Source organism: Trichomycterus rosablanca, chromosome 7 (genome assembly GCF_030014385.1).
Source record: "Trichomycterus rosablanca isolate fTriRos1 chromosome 7, fTriRos1.hap1, whole genome shotgun sequence".
Classification (NCBI taxonomy): domain Eukaryota; kingdom Metazoa; phylum Chordata; class Actinopteri; order Siluriformes; family Trichomycteridae; genus Trichomycterus; species Trichomycterus rosablanca.
The window spans coordinates 15,925,347-15,944,190 of NC_085994.1; the positions used below are offsets into that span (position 1 = coordinate 15,925,347).

The window sequence follows — 18,844 nt, forward strand, 5'->3', positions numbered from 1 at the left end:
CCCACGAGGTGAGATCTTGCATGGAGCTCCAGAGTGAGGGTGATTGACTGTGATCTTGTATTTCTTCCATTTTCGAATGATTGCACCAACAGTGGTCTCTTTCTCACCAAGCTTCTTGCTGATGGTCTTGTAGCCCATTCCAGCCTTGTGCAGGTCTACAATCTTGTCCCTGACGTCCTTTGATAGCTCTTTGGTCTTGCCCATGGTGGTCGAGAGATTTGAATGGAAGAAACTGATTCTGTGACAGGAGTGTTTTATACAGGGACAGGACTAATTTGTGTGCCTCATGGGTACATAACCGATCTGTGGGGGTCAGAATTCTTGCTGGTTGGTAGGGGATCAAATACTTATTTCCCTTAATTAAATACAAATTAATTTATAACTTTTATTTAATGTTTTTTTTCTGGATTTTTTGTTGATATTCTGTCTCTCTCTGTTAAAATAAACCTTCCATAAAAATTATAGACTGTTCAAGTCTTTGTAAGGGGGTAAACTTACAAAATCAGCAGGGGATCAAATACTTATTTCCCCCACTGTATATATTTATTTTAATATTTTATCTATAATAGAACATTGTTAATGAGTATATTAATTGACCGTCAACTATGTTACATACATTGTTATGGTTACATTTTTTTTAAATAATTTTAATTCAAATGTATGTTCAAATTAGACATTATTCTTTTCAAGAAATGACATGTGGTCAGCCAGGCAAGGTCTACCACTGAAGTTATGGGTCAAAATAGGGAAATTGTCAACTATGTTACCTGTCAACTAAGTTACCTAGTAGTCTACATCTACTTGCCCTTTTAAATAAAAAATAAAAAATAATGTTTAAGCTTTGCAACTAGTGGATATGTTACACTAAAGGAATATATTAACTTGAACCACTGATTGTTCTATTGAGACAGAACATTGTTTTTGTACTTTTTTGGTGATGTGAAATGTACCCCAAATTATAGAATGACCCATGTCAAACCTCGCCTTTAGTTACAGTGTGGATTTTGACGTGTAGTCCCGTGGGTTTCCGCCCACCATAAACATGTAGCGGTAGATTACCTGCTCTAAATTGCTACTAGGTGTGAGGAAATTAGTGTAGAAATTAGTGAGGTGAAACCAGTTCTGGCGTGTGGCACCACACCCACCGCGACCTTGATCAGAATACACATGAAGACAGATGTGTACTGTATATTGTGTACATTTTCTCATTGGCGGTATTCGGGTGGGATCGATGAACACAGCTGTCCCTCAGTGTGGTGCTATTGGCTAATCCCGATCGCGTGAAGGCATTTTACTATTCTCCGATTGGCTGAAGAGTACATGCACGGGAGTGGAGGGGGCGTGTTCTGTAAGTATGAGAAACAGCTCGAGCTAGGTTAGGAGTTGCTAACCGGGAGAGAGGGCTGGGGAAGAAATATGGCCAACAACCGAAGTGCTAACCTGCCTGAGGAGAAGCTTCAGCAGCTCAGCGAGCCCAGCACTTCAGCAAGATGGGGTCCTCAACACGCCGGCGCTCGGGAACTCGCTAGTTTCTATTCACCAGGTAAGAGGCGGTGACTGTTACTGTTAGCTTAGCGTAACCTGTGACATTTCACTGCTAATGTAGCTCGTAACTACAGAACGAGGTCGCTTAGCTACCGGCTCTCTGTAAACATAGATATAAAATGTGTAAGGCGTGTTTATAGAGTAAAATATGTGGCCTCTCATAATGCTACATAAGTGAGCTGGTAAGTTAGTGTAGCTACTGGATAGGTACCGGTTTGTAACTATTCAGCCTGTTTAACTTGTTACATAGTTCAGTAAAGTGAACTGTACAGGAGAGTCAGGTGATTCTGTTGTGTTGCTATTTCTCACTGGATTTGTGTAATACTGTGCTGTAAGTTCATTGATGTATGTCACGTCCACATGATCTGCTAGAAGGGACGTGTTTGTCTATCTCGTGATGACAGCATGGCTGTGTTAAAAACATCATATTTGTCAACGAGTTGGTTCAAAGGTTCACATGTGGCTTTCAAACGAAAACAATCGTACATTTCCAATACATGTTCAATAACTCAATAACAAATTCAGTTCAAAAGAAATTCAAAAACTTCAACAAATGTGAATCCTTCTGAAACCAGAAACAATCCAGATCATGATGCAAAATTTATTTGTAAGAACCGAGTGCTATAATATAATATATTCCAATCTTAGAATATAACATTTACATTTTCAGCATTTACCAGATGTTTTTACCCAAAGTGACTTACAGTACTGTGACAGTATATTGTCTAAGCAATTAAGGGTTAAGGGCCTTGCTCAAGGGCCCAACCGTGTCAATCTGGCAGTAATGGGGCTTGACCCAGCAACCTTTTGATTACTAGTCCAGTACCTTAACCACTAGGCTGCAACTACAAGAATATAAGACATAAGACCATGACCAACTTGGTTTCCAGATCTATCCCTCAAAGGCAATGCATGATTACAGTTGTAAATATAACAAAGAAGCAGGAACCCTGGACCTGATTTCATTTTTTTTATTTTGTTTTTATGTTTTACTATCACTTGATCATGATCAAGATTGCAGTCGGTCCGGGTTCTCCAGTATCACTTGGTCAATGCAGTTACACACTGGACAGGACACCACCCCCCTCAGACATAGCCGATGGCACCGCTGGGGATTTGAGCCCTGGATCCCAGCGGTAATGGGCTAGCGACATTTAGTGCCGCACCACATGAGTGCCTGGGCCTGATACTTCTTACTATCTTTTTTTTCTTAACATTTTTGACATTTAGAACTTACCTTCCTATTATTAGTCCAGTACCTTAACCACTGAACTACCACTACCCATTTACATGTTTAGCATTTTTAACAAATGCTTTTTTTCCTCATAACTTTTTATTGATGACAACTAGGGCGGCACAGTGGCTAAGTGGGTAGCACTATCGCCTCACAGCAAAAAAAGTCCTGAGATCAATCCCAAGGTGGGGCGGTCCGGGTCCCAAGTTTGCATGTTCACCCCGTGTCTGTGTGGGTTTCCTCTGGGCGCTCCGGTTTCCTCCCACAGTCCAAAGACATGCAAGTGAGGTGAATTGGAGATACAAAATTGTCCATCACTGTGTTCGATATAACCTTGTGAATTGATGAATCTTGTGTAACGAGTGAGTACCGTGTCTGTCATGAATGTAACCAAAGAGTGTAAAACATGATGTTAAAATCCAAATAAACAAACAGACAAACATGTACAACCTATGTGCGGATCTATGTCTACTTTTGGCAAAACTTACAGCTGCGAGTCTTGTTCAACTTGATAATCTTTGCACAGTTTAATCTGAGTAGTGTTTCCCATTCTTTATGGCAGATCCTTAGAGATCCCCACAGATGTATGATGGAGTTTAAGTCTGGACATTGGCTGGGTCACGCAAGGACATACAGGGACTTGCTTGAAGCCACTCCAGTCTTATTTTGGCTGTTTGCTGTGAACTGTGCCCTGTGTTTACTGTTGGCTATGTTCATGGACCTCCATGTGCCCTCTGTATTTGTGAGCACAGCCAGGGATTCAAACCCCCAGAGCTCTGTCACTGCTGTTACCATCAGTTGTGACTTACAATTACACCTCATGAACGAGTCTTGTATATTATGTGACACAGCCATTGAAACAGCTTTTATATATGTATGCTGGAATTAATGGGAAGGCTATGGTATGTATAGACTAAACAGTTACAATTGGACTATTATTGTGGAACAAAGTGGAATATTTTTGTCGGACAGATGAACTGGAAAGAGCAGGAGTGGGGCTTGTTGTCATTCTACAAGTGCAGACAATGAAAAGCCAAAGTTTTGGCATTATGGTCATATTTAATAAAACATTGTTTGTTTTAACCTGATATTTCTCCTACATATGTATACAGGGGCTAAACAACCGGCAATTTTTAAACATGCCACTATACTTACAAAACAGGGGAAAACCTGGGAAGTTTTGACAGCCTGAATAATGGTGTTTTTTGTCTGCACAAAAGGGCCATACTATAAGGATGCATGGGTCAAATTGCATCAGATTATGATTATTGATGGAAATACAACATATTACTCAAAGCGATTATCATAAAGGATGACATTGTGTTAGCATCTTGAAATTGTACATTACAGATTTAGTAAGCACTTGTTAAACACAATAAATGGCTTTAATTGAGTGCAAAAACTTAAGCAAGAATTAAAGCAGCATGTATTACACTTTACTTTTGTAAGAATGTATCTTTTTGCCAATATGTATTAACGTATGATTAGCAGAGCTAGCATATTAAATAAAACTATCTAAATAAAACGCTTAATGATTGTGTTACTATACACCAACTAGCCATAACATTATGACCACTGACAGGTGACGTGAATAACACTGAATATCTCTTCAGAGCATCTCCAAAACTGCAGCTCTTGTGGGGTGTTCCCGGTCTGCAGTGGTCAGTATCTATCAAAAGTGGTCCAAGGAAGGAACAGTGGTAAACCGGCCATGGGTCATGGGTGGCCAAGGCTCATTGATGCACGTCGGGAGCGAAGGCTGGCCCGTGTGGTCCGATCCAACAGATGAGCTACTGTAGCTCAAATTGCTGAAGAAGTTAATGCTGGTTCTGATAGAAAGGTGTCAGAATACACAGTGCATCACAGTTGCAGGGCTGTTTTGGCAGCAAAAGGGGGACCAACACAGTATTAGGAAGGTGGTCATAATGTTATGCCTGATCGGTGTATGTTTTTATAACAGGGGGCGACTCTACTGACAATACACAGTCTCAAATTTGTGTTTTAGTTCCTAAATTACATTATACAGTACTCCGAGGTATGTTTTCTCCCCCCTTCCCACACACATACCCGTTTGCTCCCAATCTAGTTGACTTCAGTTCCCTCCCATTCCCTCCCATCATGCCACTAGCATCACTACCTACGCCGACTGAAAAGGGCTGTGACTACCACGTGCGCCCCTTGACATGCTCTTAGTTGCTGTGTGCATCTTTGCACCTGCTTGCAATGGAGTCTCGGAGAGAGCTGAGTTTTTTTAGCCACCATAATGAATCAAACAATGATGTTTGTTGCTTATTGGGTGAATTGATTTATCACTGAGATGCCTGTATCAATGCTACAAAACCAACTTTATGGCTGCTCAGAACTGTGTGGGCATGTAAGGAAGCAGAACAATTGACAATAGTGTGGAATACAATAAGTGGAATGCTACTGTAAGGCTAAGAATGCAGATTTGATCACCGATGTCAGTTTCTAAAATAAATTAGTTAGCTGACATAAGCCTGTTAATTATTATTCATCATCCATTGAGTTACCTTATGTTACCTTGTCCTCATTCTGTCCCTTCTGGAAAAAAGATGGTAGTAGTTGTAACTTTACCACCAAAGCTGCCTTTGGGTAGTTTTATGCTTTCATTTTTGTTGACACAATTTTGGGAAGGGCCCTTTCATCATGACTATGCTCCTGTGCACAAAGCAAGGTCCATAAAGTCTTAGTTGGTTTGGAGGAACTCCAGTGACCTGCATAGAGCCCTGACTTTTACCTGACTGAACTTAACTGGGATTAATTAAAATCAATTACTAGATCCTCTCATCCAGTGGGTCACAAAAACTTTTCTTGACTAAATGGGCTGGAATTTCCACAGACACACTCCAAAATCTTGTAAAGGGTGTTAGTTTTGAAGCAGGGGCAAATCTACAGTAGATTAAATCAAATCCTGGTGGACAAGTGACTAAGTAGGCAGCAGTATGCAGCAGTCAACACCAAAAAATAATCCCTGTTTGCCTGCTAATTAATAATGTTTTCGTATGTATTATTTTGAACTCTTAACACAGTTTCTTTGGTTAATTTATTTCTTGGTGACTTGACAGTTAACGAGCAAAAAATTTACTCCCATAGGTAGTACTGGTGGTTTGCTTTTGCAGTGAATTGGGTAATGTGTTACTAACATTGTTACACCCTTGTGCCCTGAAGGGCTTGTGCCCTGCACCACCAATCTCCATATCAGTGATGTCAACAATGGAAAGGTTGGCGGTAAAAGGACTATGCTAATATTTGACATGCAGTGTATTTACTGCCTATTGAATCTCTGCCTTGACCAAACAGAAGCCAAATATTTGACTAACATTTTAATTAATATACAGTGTGTTCTGTATAGAGATGGGACGATCGGGGTTTTTGGCATCGATTGCGATCTCCGATCTCCTTTCAGGGCAATCGGACGATAGTCGATTTCGATCGGGGGGGGGGGGTGACATGCAATTTTTAGCGCAAAATCAGCAGTAAATAATAAAGTAACCAAACAATTATTTTTTTCACCCACAGGAGACATATCTTATTAGTCTAACTGACCACACACACACAAGTTTAATGTTATCCAGTTTAGTCTGAAAGACTTTAGACTTTCTTACATTAAAAAGCTTAATTAAACCGCTATTACCACAGAGCGGTCACCGAGTCAGGCTCGTTCCGTCTGTGGAGCTAAAAGTTCTGATTACCCTAAAAGTTTAGCAGATGATCCTGAACTAACGAATTTGGTAATGAATAAACTTTTGCCTCTGATTGGCTCTGTAACGTTTTCTGTTCTCATCTACATCACAAGTAAGAACCGCTCACGATTTACCAAAGTGAACCAGGAGTTTATATAACGTGCTGATAGAATCGACTCAGATGTGACCGGGTTGAATTATCTTTTTAAAGTAAATATTACAATCAGCAAAATTACATCGTATGTACGATGCACAACGTTAATGATGTTATTTTAGGTCATGAAGAGCTTTCACTGTGGTTTCTGTACGATGGTTGATGAATGGTGATGTGATGGTTGGTGCTTCGTAGCTCAAAGTCTGGATCAATCCACTGAGCTGTTAACTTAACATGGTCTTTATATATCACACGATCGGATCGGCTACTTTTAGGAAATATCGCCGATCGCCGATAGCATATTTTGATTAAAAATCGGCCGATACCGATTCATAGCCGATCGATCGTCCCATCTCTAGTTCTGTACAATACTTTAATTGTGAGCCATTTTACCTATCATTCTGCACTTAATCGAATCAGGTTTTTTAAAATCAACACCTGGAATCTCTTGTTTACAAAAGTTTTCAGACCCCTTGCTGTTTTACTTTAAATTGTGCTCAGGTACATCCTATTTTAATTATCCCTGAGAGCTAAATTGAATTGAAGTCTATCTGATGCAATTTGAAATGCACACATCTGGGTCTATAAGGGCTCACAATTTACACTGCATTGTCAGGGCAGAAACCAAGCCATGGAGTCCAAGGAACTGTCCAGTTAAATTATGGATCAGTGCATTCGTCTACTAATCTAATTTACAATGCGGACTCTACCAGCATTGGGTGCAACAGGATCCACCCTGTGTGTTTAGTACTACAAACTTGTTTTACCAGAACTGGTATTATCACTGCCTTTTTTGCTCTGTAACAAAACTCCGCCTCATAAGTCCTTTTCCTCCTAAGCAATGTCATAAATATTAAATGAAGTGGTTAATACCAAATGTGCACTGTGAATGTACAATATACCGTAAATGGACGGGTTCCAATCACATGACAGACAGAGTTTAGGCAAACGACTGGTCTGTCATTTGGTTGGAGATAAATTCTGACTACAGACTAAACATCTGTAGAAACGTGTAATAAGTTTTGGCCTAAAGTTGGTAGGAAACGGGTTGTATTAGGAAGATACCAAACAGTGGTATTGTTAGATACTGTGTAGCATATAGGATGTGGTTTGGTAGTGAACAGGAAATAACTTAGGTGTACATAAAATGCGCTAATTCTGCTTTATTGCACATTTAGCACGTTTTATTCCCAGGCAGTACCAATGGTTTGCTTTCGCAGTGAATTGGGTATGGTGTCATTAACATTATGTGCATTTAGCATGACATCTTGCAAACGGTATCTTTGTAGCAGGCAATATGATGAGTAAACTCAAAGGAAAATATCTGGTCATCAGTTTCTGATCTGAAAATCAAGCACCCCTGGGTTTTGCAGTAATACTGCAATGCCCAGCACATCAGAAAGTTTTTTCTACTTTAGTCAGTTAAGTAAGGATTCAGAAGAGTTAACAAATTACAGATTGTCTCTTATTCATTTTCATTGTAGTTTGTGAATAGAAACACGTTTGATGCCTACAACACACTCCAAAAAAGTTGGGACAGAGGCGTGTTTTCCCCTGTATTCTTTCACCTTCCCATTAATAAGACTTTCTATTAGTTTGGGAACTGATGACACTAAATGTTGCAATTTTGCATGTGCAATTTTTGATTCCTTCTTGCTTGACATGAGACTTCAGCCTCTCAACAGTCTGTGGTCACGATTGTCTGATTCTCCTATTTATGATGCACCATACATTTTCAGTATGACGTACTTCAGTCTCTTGTGAACAGACTTTTCAGAAGAGTACATAGTCGTCATTTTAATACTATTTGTTTTTTTTAATGGAATGTCCAACAAGCATCCGAATACTATTACATGATTGTAGTTACATGGCTGTAGAATTTAGGGAAGTGAGAAGTACACATCTACACTAAAAATGCAAACTATTTAATCGTCATTCCTCTACAGTGGTCAGCAGTCACAAACAGAGTTAACTGATTCAAAGAGCACCAGTGGGTGACTGACTTCACAGGGTTTTTTTTTCTTTGTGGCTATGAATGGTTTTACAGTAGTCTAACAATCGTCTTGTTTGTTGTTTTGAGTAAGATGTAGGGCAAAGTAATGCACATTTTTTGTCTTCTAGAATTGTGTGGTTGTAAATCTAATATATTTTTTTAATACTGCTGACATTTTGTATTATTTTTGTATGTTGTGTATCAGATTTAGCTCATTACAGTTTTTGACATACACCCACTGTGTATGGGTGTGCAATTTTCCCTTTTTCTCTTTTGTTATGACTACAAATGCAACCTTGTTTTAAAGGCTGCAAGCATGAGTGGAAAATTGCTGAAAGCAGAATGTGAGCAATTGTACAGGGTGGTGTTCCACTTGGGCTTTCATGTTAATTAAAAAAATAACAAAAATAAATGTTTAAAAAATGAGAAGGTGAACCATATGAGACAGGGGACATACGAGACAGACTAGTATAGTTAAGGATTTCAATAATTGACTTTTTTGTTGGTTATCAGTTACTTGGTTGGCGTTTGGTTGGTGCTGTTGATTAAAAAGCTCCTTTTAATTCATTTCCAACATCTTGAGAGGGAAGCTACATTCTGTAGAGTAAGAGCGCTGATTTAAAACACACCTGAACCACCTTCATGAATGTGTGTTCATGCCAATTACATTGTTAATAGCATTTTTGCAAAGGTCCCATTATTACTGATGGCTACATGATCATTTTGGAGCAACATATGCAGCCATCTAGATTAACTTTTTTCAGTGACAACTTGACCAACCACAGGTGTTAGACTGGCCTGCCTGCATTCCAGAGAAGGCATGCTTTTGACAGGTTTTTTCTTTAGTGATTCATTTCTGTTACAATGGAAAAATGGACAAATGCAGAAATCCTGTTTAAAAATGTAATAAGTCATATCACGTAAAAAAAAGAGGAAAGAGGAATTAAATTCCATAATGATAATCTAACAGTACAAGTTGTGTGTTCATGAGCAGTTCTGACCAGTTTTCTTTCTATTATTTCTGTTTTCTTGAACAGGTAAAAGGTGCCAGGAATGGATCAGTGTTATTCTCTGTTTTACATTGATGGCCATTAATTTATTTTACCTTCTTGCCTACTTTCACCTGGGCCACAGCTGGTACATCCTTCTGGCAATTGGTGAGTTTCATGCATAAACGAACATGCATTCACTGCACTACTTGCTTTTATGGTGATGTTTTGTTTCTTTTTGCCCTCCACATTCTTTTTCACCAAGTTTGTATTCTGTTAAAGTTTGTAGTGGGTATGGCTGGCGCCAATTCGTCTCAGGCCAACACTCAGATTAAGGGACAATTTAGAGTAATCAGTCCAACTTCTGTTTGTTTTTGGGGTTACGAGGACACAGAATTACTTATTACAAACCCATACATGGGGGACTATGTTAAACCCTTATGTGTGTTTGTATCTGGAACATATGATGCTGGACCACATCCACACCCAATAGTTTAGCATTTTTGTTAAAACACTATATGTAATTCCAAAACGTGTACAATAATTTTAGCTTTGTAGCCCCAAAGTAGCTGGTTGCAATGCTAGTTCAGTAGCTTTGATGGATTGGGATGCAGATAGGGGCCAAATTAAAGAAAAACCTGTAGATGCATATTGCTGGTATGGTTGATGTCTTCTTAGAGGGAAGAGTTTCTGCAATTTCAAGTCATTATGACTTTTAATGATGTGGTCAAATTGTTTCTCCACTGATGGACATGGTTTCTTGAGTCATCACTTAATGGTTTGGTGTGTATATAAATCATAGACAATAAATCAATATGCTGTGAGATCAGATCTTTTTAAGAATGGTGTTTAATGTACCTTACCACTGGTTTACAAGTCAATAGAATTATACCAGAGCAATTAAAGCTGTTTTGCCAGCTAGTGATAGCCCAAACCTATTATGCTCTGTTTTCCTTTCATGTGTCAATTAATTTTGTTCTTAATTGTTTTTGTGCACACAGTGGCAGGCATTCTAACAGCAGACTTTGCATCTGGGCTGGTTCACTGGGGTGCCGATACCTGGGGATCGGTGGAGCTGCCAGTTTTGGGAAAGGTATGTAAATGGACTGACTAACACATTTTCACTAGAAATGTGAAGCCAGGTTAAACGTGTTGCTAACAGGGTCAAATTAGGACACTTCAGAGGACAAGGCTTGCTCATTAAAATACTTATGCCTGACATAGATACATAGAACAGTATGCACCTTGCTTTTTAGTCTTCTAAATTGTTTAGGTGACATGAGCTTTTTGGAACTCCATTAGACAAATAGCTGACGTTTGATGGTGCTTGTTTTAAGTCAAAGAACCAAAAATGACTTGGTATGCTTTGGCTCAGGGGAGCACGGTACCAAGACTCATCCTTTCTCATCCTTCTTTTCACCAGGCATTTATCCGGCCGTTTCGAGAACATCACATCGACCCCACGGCAATCACACGGCATGACTTCATAGAGACGAATGGTGATAACTGCATGCTAACAATAATTCCACTGGCTAACATGGCCTACAACTTTCATACTCTAACACCAGGTAATGCAAACAGACAGCTAAGGGGAAATGTGCATGTCTATTGGCTCATGCTATTGGCTGGTTTGGTATCTTTGTAAAGACATGATTGGCTATGTCTGTGGGTGTCCTGTCTGGAGTGTGTTACTCTATTGCAGGGGTTTTCAACCTTTTTGGACATGCGCCCCCCCCCTTCGTGTGCCAACCCTAAACTTGCGCCCCCCCCCCCCCGCACAGAAATCATTGAGAAAGCTTCTGACAAGCTAAAAGAACGTAATTAATGTTGTGCACATTATATAATTTTGCTGATTGAAAATATTATTTTAAAAAGATAATACAGTCCGACCCCATCTGAGCCGATTCTATCAGCACGTTATATAAATTCGTGGTTCACTTTGGTAAATCATAAGCGGTTCTTGCTTTTTGATGTAGATGAGAGCAGAAAACGTTACTTCACGGAGCATAGACAAAAGTTCATTAATTACTAAGTTGGTTAGTTCGGGATCATCTGCTCTGACTGAAAACGTTTAGCTGACTCTGTGGTAATACTCAGTATAATTAAGCCTGAGCTTTTTAAGGTAAGCGAGTCACACAAAATGTTCTGTAGTAGTTGGTGTTTATTTACAACCGCAACATTCATTATAACAGCAAACACGGAGAGATGACTGAGAAGAGAAACTTACGCTGCGCTTAAAATGAATTGACTCCCGAGTCACTTATAATCGATACTGTGAACAGAGCGTCTCTCTTAAAGACACAAACACGTCCTATAACAGCGGTTGTTGCTTTTGTCACCGGTTATCTTCGCTGATAGCTCTATTTTGAAGGTTTTTTTCAGACGGAACTGAATAACATTAAACGTGCGTGTGAGCGTGGTCAGTTAGAGTAATGAAATATGTCTCCCGTGGGTGAAAAATGAATTGCTTTAGTTTTAGAAGTAAAAAAATCTCGTAATGCCACGCCCCCCGGTCAGGCACTCGCGCCCCCCCAGACAAGTACCCCACAGGTTGAAAACCCCTTCTTTATTGCACACCCAGACCCACCACAATCCTGACCAGGATAATGTGGTGGTAAAACATGAGATTAAATTGAAAAAAAATAAACACAATAACTTGTGTAAGCTTTATGTATATTTTACCATAGCCTCTACCATTATGTCTTCTCACGTTTTTTTTCTCTACAGTGGAGATCTATCATATCTTCCCCTGGTACTGCTATGTCTATGCTCTGGCTATATTTGTGACGCTGACCAATCAGATCCATAAGTGGTCTCACACCTATTTTGGGCTACCACGCTGGGTCACGTTACTTCAGGACTGTCACATCATCCTTCCTCGAAAACATCACCGAGTTCACCATGTATCGCCTCATGAGACCTACTTTTGCATTACGACAGGTACACGATCCACAATCACGCATTTACACACAACCTATGAACAATCTTAATAATTACATTTAACTGTATTATTAATTAAAATAATACTAGAATATTGAAACGTTTTTGATGATGTGATGTCAAACAAGTAATTGTTCAGGCCAGTGTTTTCAGTTCAAAAATCGTATCCAACACCTTGCAGTTGATATTTGATATTTCTAAATTTCCTTCGGAATCAATAAAGTATCTGTCTGTCTGTCAAATTAAGAGCATAGTTCTGAACTCCCTGAGTTCGAACCTCAGCTCTGCTACCTGTCGGCTGGGCGCCCCCTAGTGGTCATATTTGGCAACGCCTGCTCCGGACAAAATTGGCCATGAAAGTCTGCCGGGTGGAAAAAAAGACAAGACTAAAAAGTGGGTGGGGTCTTCAACGCTGTGTAAGAACCCTGATTAGTAGCCTGAGGCTCCTGTATAGGAAGTGGAGGAGCATGGAGACTAGTGTGTGGCTCTTCGCGAGCAAATACTGGCCTCATGTGCGATTCAATTGAATGTGGGGGCGGATGAGAAGTGGTCGTGAACTGCACATGTGTTGGAGGGAGCGTGAGGCAGGCAAAAATACCCTCATAGTTGTGGCTGTGGATATGGATTTTAGTGGCATGTAAAAACAAAGCTTCGACTGCCATCACACGTTCAATACAGCACTTGTTGGACATCCATAAATCATGTGTATCCTGGCTACCTGTCCTGGCATGAATGTAACCAAAGTGGAAAACAAATCCTAATAAACAAACATCCAATTCCATAAACACGAGCATTACTTATACAGTTGTGGCCATTCTGTCAAAAGAGCATTTGTTAGATTGTGTTGGCTCCCAGTCATCATTCAAATTTATTATGAAAGTGTTTAATAGAGTTGAGGCCAGGGCTCTTCACTCCAAACTTTTAGCTCTTGCATTGTGAAAAAATTATCATATATACCTGTAAGCACTTATCATGGCTAAAACACCAAAATGCAATAATTAGGAGAGGTGTCCATGTTATTATTATTATTATTATTAATATAACAATATTGATAGTTCTCTAGAACATGTCTTTAGTTTGCTTATTCAGGCTTCTTAATGCCTTGTTCTTTGTTCCTGTAATTGTATCCATCAATCTTGTTGCTGGCCATCATTTTCCCTTCATCATTTTCAAGCATAATTGCTTGAATCCATTGAATTGGTTCTTCACATAATGTGTTCAAAATAAGAGTCTGAGTTTGGTTATCTGGGCTTTGAGTGTGAGGTTAGGCCTTGATTTGGCTGAGAATCCACTTATTTTTCTTCTTTGTTGTCTGAGGTACTATTATAAACAGGATGGTGGTATCCCAGCTCTGCCATGCAGCCACTGTTGGGCCCTTGAGCAAGGCCCTTAACCCTGCCTTCGCCAGGGGCACCGTACAATGGCTGACCCTGCGCTCTGACCCCAGCTTCCGAAAAAAAACAAGCTGTGAAATTCGAAGAAAAAATTATTTGTATTGTACATGTATATATGACAAATAAAGCTGATCTATAGCTGTTCTTTAAAGCACCGTTGTTTAAAAGCATAAATATTCTATGTGTCTTGCTTTCGGATTCATATAGAACTAGAGAGGAAAATGCATTGTAACGACATGAGTCATAAGTTATTAGGGGTTGTCAGTAAGGTTAATTTGATCATACACCTCATTGTGTTTTGGTTTTGTAAACGTAACCCTACATTTGTATGCTGTTAAACATTACCTTAGGTTTTTGTTGTTGCTACTGTAAATATGTCTTACCAAGTGCTTTCATTTTTCCCATTTTTAATTTGGTTACTGAAGTTACCCAAGTATCATAATGGTGACTTATACTTAACCCTTCAACTAGTATTCCAGCTTCTTTTCAAATACATCTCCATGATCTTATCTGCTAAGAACAAATCTGTATTTGTTCTGTATCTGAAACTGTTCTGTGAGCTGGCACTATTTCACTAATATGGATGGAAAGCAGGGAGAGCAGCAGGGCAGTGGTGACTCCGCAGCCAAGATATTTGGTCTACAGATTAAAGGGTCTCAGTTGTTCCCAAAATATATACAGTATATTAGTTTTTGTAACTAAACGATCAGAGCACCTATTGCAAGTTTATTGTGGGATTTTCCAATTGACAAAACCTGCTGGGTCATATACATAGAGCAACTTGGATAAATGTGCTATAAAATCATTTAGCTTTGGGTAAGTTCTTCTAATTTCCTCTGTCCATATCTGTGGATTGATTCATCTTTTCGTCCTGACTGGTGATCAATTGATTGTTCTCTCCCTATATAAAATATTTAATAGATCAGTCATTATATCAACCAAAACCAAGTTTTTCAATCAATTTCTTAATGTTTGTCTATAAATTGATTATTCTGCTGATATATATTGTGATAAAATTCATCCTATATCTATTTATTCATCTATCCATTGTACTCGTCTACAAAAACACAACAAGACTATTTGACACATATTGACTGTGTGCCACCATGTAAGGATATTTGAGTGTATGGTCATGCTTAACAGGCAATGGGTTGGAAAGAATATATGAGGATGTGAAGACCTGTATGTACCTACAAATCTTTACGCAGGGCTCTTGTGTGGATGTGTTTTAATTAATTATTTTTTTAAATAGCTTTGAGACAGATTGACATACAGGGGTTGGACAAAATAACTGAAACACCTGTCATTTTAGTGTGGGAGGTTTCATGGCTAAATTGGACCAGTCTGGTGGCCAATCTTCATTAATTGCACATTGCACCAGTAAGAGCAGAGTGTGAAGGTTCAATTAGCAGGGTAAGAGCACAGTTTTGCTCAAAATATTGCAATGCACACAACATCATGGGTGACATACCAGAGTTCAAAAGAGGACAAATTGTTGGTGCACGTCTTGCTGGCGCATCTGTGACCAAGACAGCAAGTCTTTGTGATGTATCAAGAGCCACGGTATCCAGAGTAATGTCAGCTTACCACCAAGAAGGACAAACCACATCCAACAGGATTAACTGTGGACGCAAGAGGAAGCTGTCTGAAAGGGATGTTCGGGTGCTAACCCAGATTGTATCCAAAAAACATAAAACCACGGCTGCCCAAATCACGGCAGAATTAAATGTGCACCTCAACTCTCCTGTTTCCACCAGAACTGTCCGTCGGGAGCTCCACAGGGTCAATATACACGGCCGGGCTGCTATAGCCAAACCTTTGGTCACTCGTGTCAATGCCAAACGTCGGTTTCAATGGTGCAAGGAGCGCAAATCTTGGGCTGTGGACAATGTGAAACATGTATTGTTCTCTGATGAGTCCACCTTTACTGTTTTCCCCACATCCGGGAGAGTTACGGTGTGGAGAAGCCCCAAAGAAGCGTACCACCCAGACTGTTGCATGCCCAGAGTGAAGCATGGGGGTGGATCAGTGATGGTTTGGGCTGCCATATCATGGCATTCCCTTGGCCCAATACTTGTGCTAGATGGGCGCGCCACTGCCAAGGACTACCGAACCATTCTGGAGGACCATGTGCATCCAATGGCGGTGCCGTGTATCAGGATGACAATGCACCAATACACACAGCAAGACTGGTGAAAGATTGGTTTGATGAACATGAAAGTGAAGTTGAACATCTCCCATGACCTGCACAGTCACCAGATCTAAATATTATTGAGCCACTTTGGGGTGTTTTGGAGAAGCGAGTCAGGAAACGTTTTCCTCCACCAGCATCACGTAGTGACCTGGCCACTATCCTGCAAGAAGAATGGCTTAAAATCCCTCTGACCACTGTGCAGGACTTGTATATGTCATTTCCAAGACGAATTGACGCTGTATTGGCTGCAAAAGGAGGCCCTACACCATACTAATAAATTATTGTGGTCTAAAATCAGGTGTTTCAGTTATTTTGTCCAACCCCTGTATGTATCCTTGTATTTGTTTGATGGTTAATTATTGTGTCTGTGTGTGTGTGTGTGTTTAGGTTGGTTAAACTACCCACTGGAAAAACTTGGATTCTGGAGAAATTTTGAGGACATAATCCAGAGCCTGACAGGAGAGAAGCCCAGATCAGATGACCTGAAATGGGCCCAGAAAACCCAGTAACTTTCCACCCGTGCCAGCTTTGCTCTCCTACCTCGCTCCTCTGCAGCCAGAGGCCAGCCTTCATCTCCTCTTCATTCAGTCACCCCACAACTCTGGGGATGAGTAAACTGAATGAATGGAAAACAAACAAACAAAAAACGTTTGAAAAGCTCCAGCCCACAGAAGGTTGACAGTAGGAGAGAAGTCGACCAAGCGTTCGCAAGCAATACTGCTCCACACTTCTAGCAGCAGTGGTTTGCTCTGAAATCTTTTTTTTTTTTATGCACAAAGAAGCCATTTACCTCCCTAGGAGTATAAAGTATCCAAAAAGCCCTGTTATATAACTTAAAGTGCAAAAAATTATGAATCCACATTGAAATACTTGAACGTAAGTTAAACCGATGCCTTTTTTTGAAAATTTTTGAGACTTGCTGATCTCAAAGCTGATGAGCTTTGTATGATTAACTGTGGAACTGGGCATCTCTACATGCATCAGGCTACGAAAAGGAAAATGCCTCGTCCCCACCCTAACTCTGACCATGTTTTTACTGATGTTGTGGCTTTTCTGAAGAGAGTGCTGGAATAAGTGTCTTCACCTGTTGCTGGTGTCTGAATGGACAAAGCAGTTACATATGCAGTCTTCTCCTGGTCCGCCTTACTTATGCAGTACATGCAAGAGACATTTCACACATACACACCACAATTTACACGTTACACTCAATGTTTTCTTCATGGAAAACCCTTGGCTTATGCCAGTCACACTCGTTATAGTTGTTACATACAGCAACACATTAGCAAGTACCATTCACAAAGTGTTTAATTTACTTATTTTTTTTGCACAACACATCTTAGCTGTTCTACTGTAGGTGCTATGAAAAAAAAAAACTGTTACATTTGCTCTAGTTTAAGCTCGTCAAATAGTTTTGGTGTATAAGAAGGCTTGTGCAGGATCATTTTATGAAAATATTCTTCACCCCTTGAATAGTTAGGCAAAGTTTATCATGATTGGTCGCTGAGTGAATTTACATGCACGCTTGAATGTATTTTGTATGTAAACCATGTCACCAGTGGTTTATCTGCCAAGCTGGTTGCTGAGCAGATGTACATAGTCTTGCTCAAAGAAATGCAATAAATCAGTTATATAAAGGAAATTATATGTAGTCAACTTTTTGGGAAGGCCCTTTCCTGTTCCAGCATGACTGTGCCCCTGTGCACAAAGCAAGATCTATAAAGACATGAAGAACATAGAGCCCAGAGAGAGCCCTGACCCCAGTCCCATTGAACAGCTTTATTAAAATGAACTGGAACCTCAGCTGAGGCTCTTTTGACCAACATCAGTGCCCAGTCATACAAATGCTGAGTTGCTGTTGTTGTAGCTGACAAGATCACATAGAGGTCATTCTATTTAATTTTAATACCATTTGTTTTTGAAATGGGATGTCCAGCAAGCTCATAGTCAGGTACTTTTGGCTATATACATATATATGCAAAAAGAAGGGCCTTAATTCCATGTTATTTCAGGATGCCAGCTGGATGATGACAGAAATGTTGAATTCACTGCTCAAGTTTGAATTCATCCTGAAATTACAATACATTTTACATTACAGCATTATATTTTACTGTTGGTCACATTTAAAGTCAATTTATTGTTGGGCTACATTCAATAATATAATGCAGGACAACTGAATCCCTGTTAAAAAACTGTTGCCTTTAAAAGTACAATAAATAATATATGCAAGTAATAATGCATTTAAAAAATAAGACTTACTACCTTTAAACTTAAAAGTAAACCAATAGCTTTCAAACAGGTAGTATGCTGCCTGTGTAAAAAGTTGATTATTGACAAATAATAACTCTTTCCATTTATGCGATTTATGGCAATATGCATGTAAAGACACTCACTGAGGGTTTTCATAATTGACCTCTGCGTTATTAGTTTTAGGTGCCCAGGCATGTCATAATACATATAATAATATAAATATAATAAGTTAATAAATATAACACAGCGAAAGCCAGATTTATTTTACATGTAACCAGTACAGCTAAATAAAAATGAAACAATAAAAAAAAAATTCATAGAGCCATTTAGAATTAATAATGGCTTTTTACATTGCAGAATGTGTAAAAATTGGCCAAATAGTAATTAAAACAAGTGAGTTTTTATGTAGTCACTTGCTTTACTCTGCTAATTAGTTTTTCAGTATGTTTG

General features: G+C 39.4%; 1 protein-coding gene across 1 annotated transcript; it reads left to right on the top strand.

Moving 5' to 3' along the window:
• The first annotated feature begins 1,381 nt into the window (after nucleotides 1–1,381).
• On the top strand, nucleotides 1,382–17,786 carry peds1 (plasmanylethanolamine desaturase 1). The gene is made up of 6 exons (XM_062999053.1): nucleotides 1,382–1,543; nucleotides 9,668–9,787; nucleotides 10,621–10,712; nucleotides 11,043–11,187; nucleotides 12,347–12,559; nucleotides 16,535–17,786. The coding sequence occupies exons 1-6, from the start codon at nucleotides 1,417–1,419 to the stop codon at nucleotides 16,654–16,656; spliced, it is 819 nt and encodes a 272-aa protein (XP_062855123.1). The 5' UTR covers nucleotides 1,382–1,416; the 3' UTR covers nucleotides 16,657–17,786.
• The last annotated feature ends 1,058 nt before the right edge of the window (nucleotides 17,787–18,844 follow it).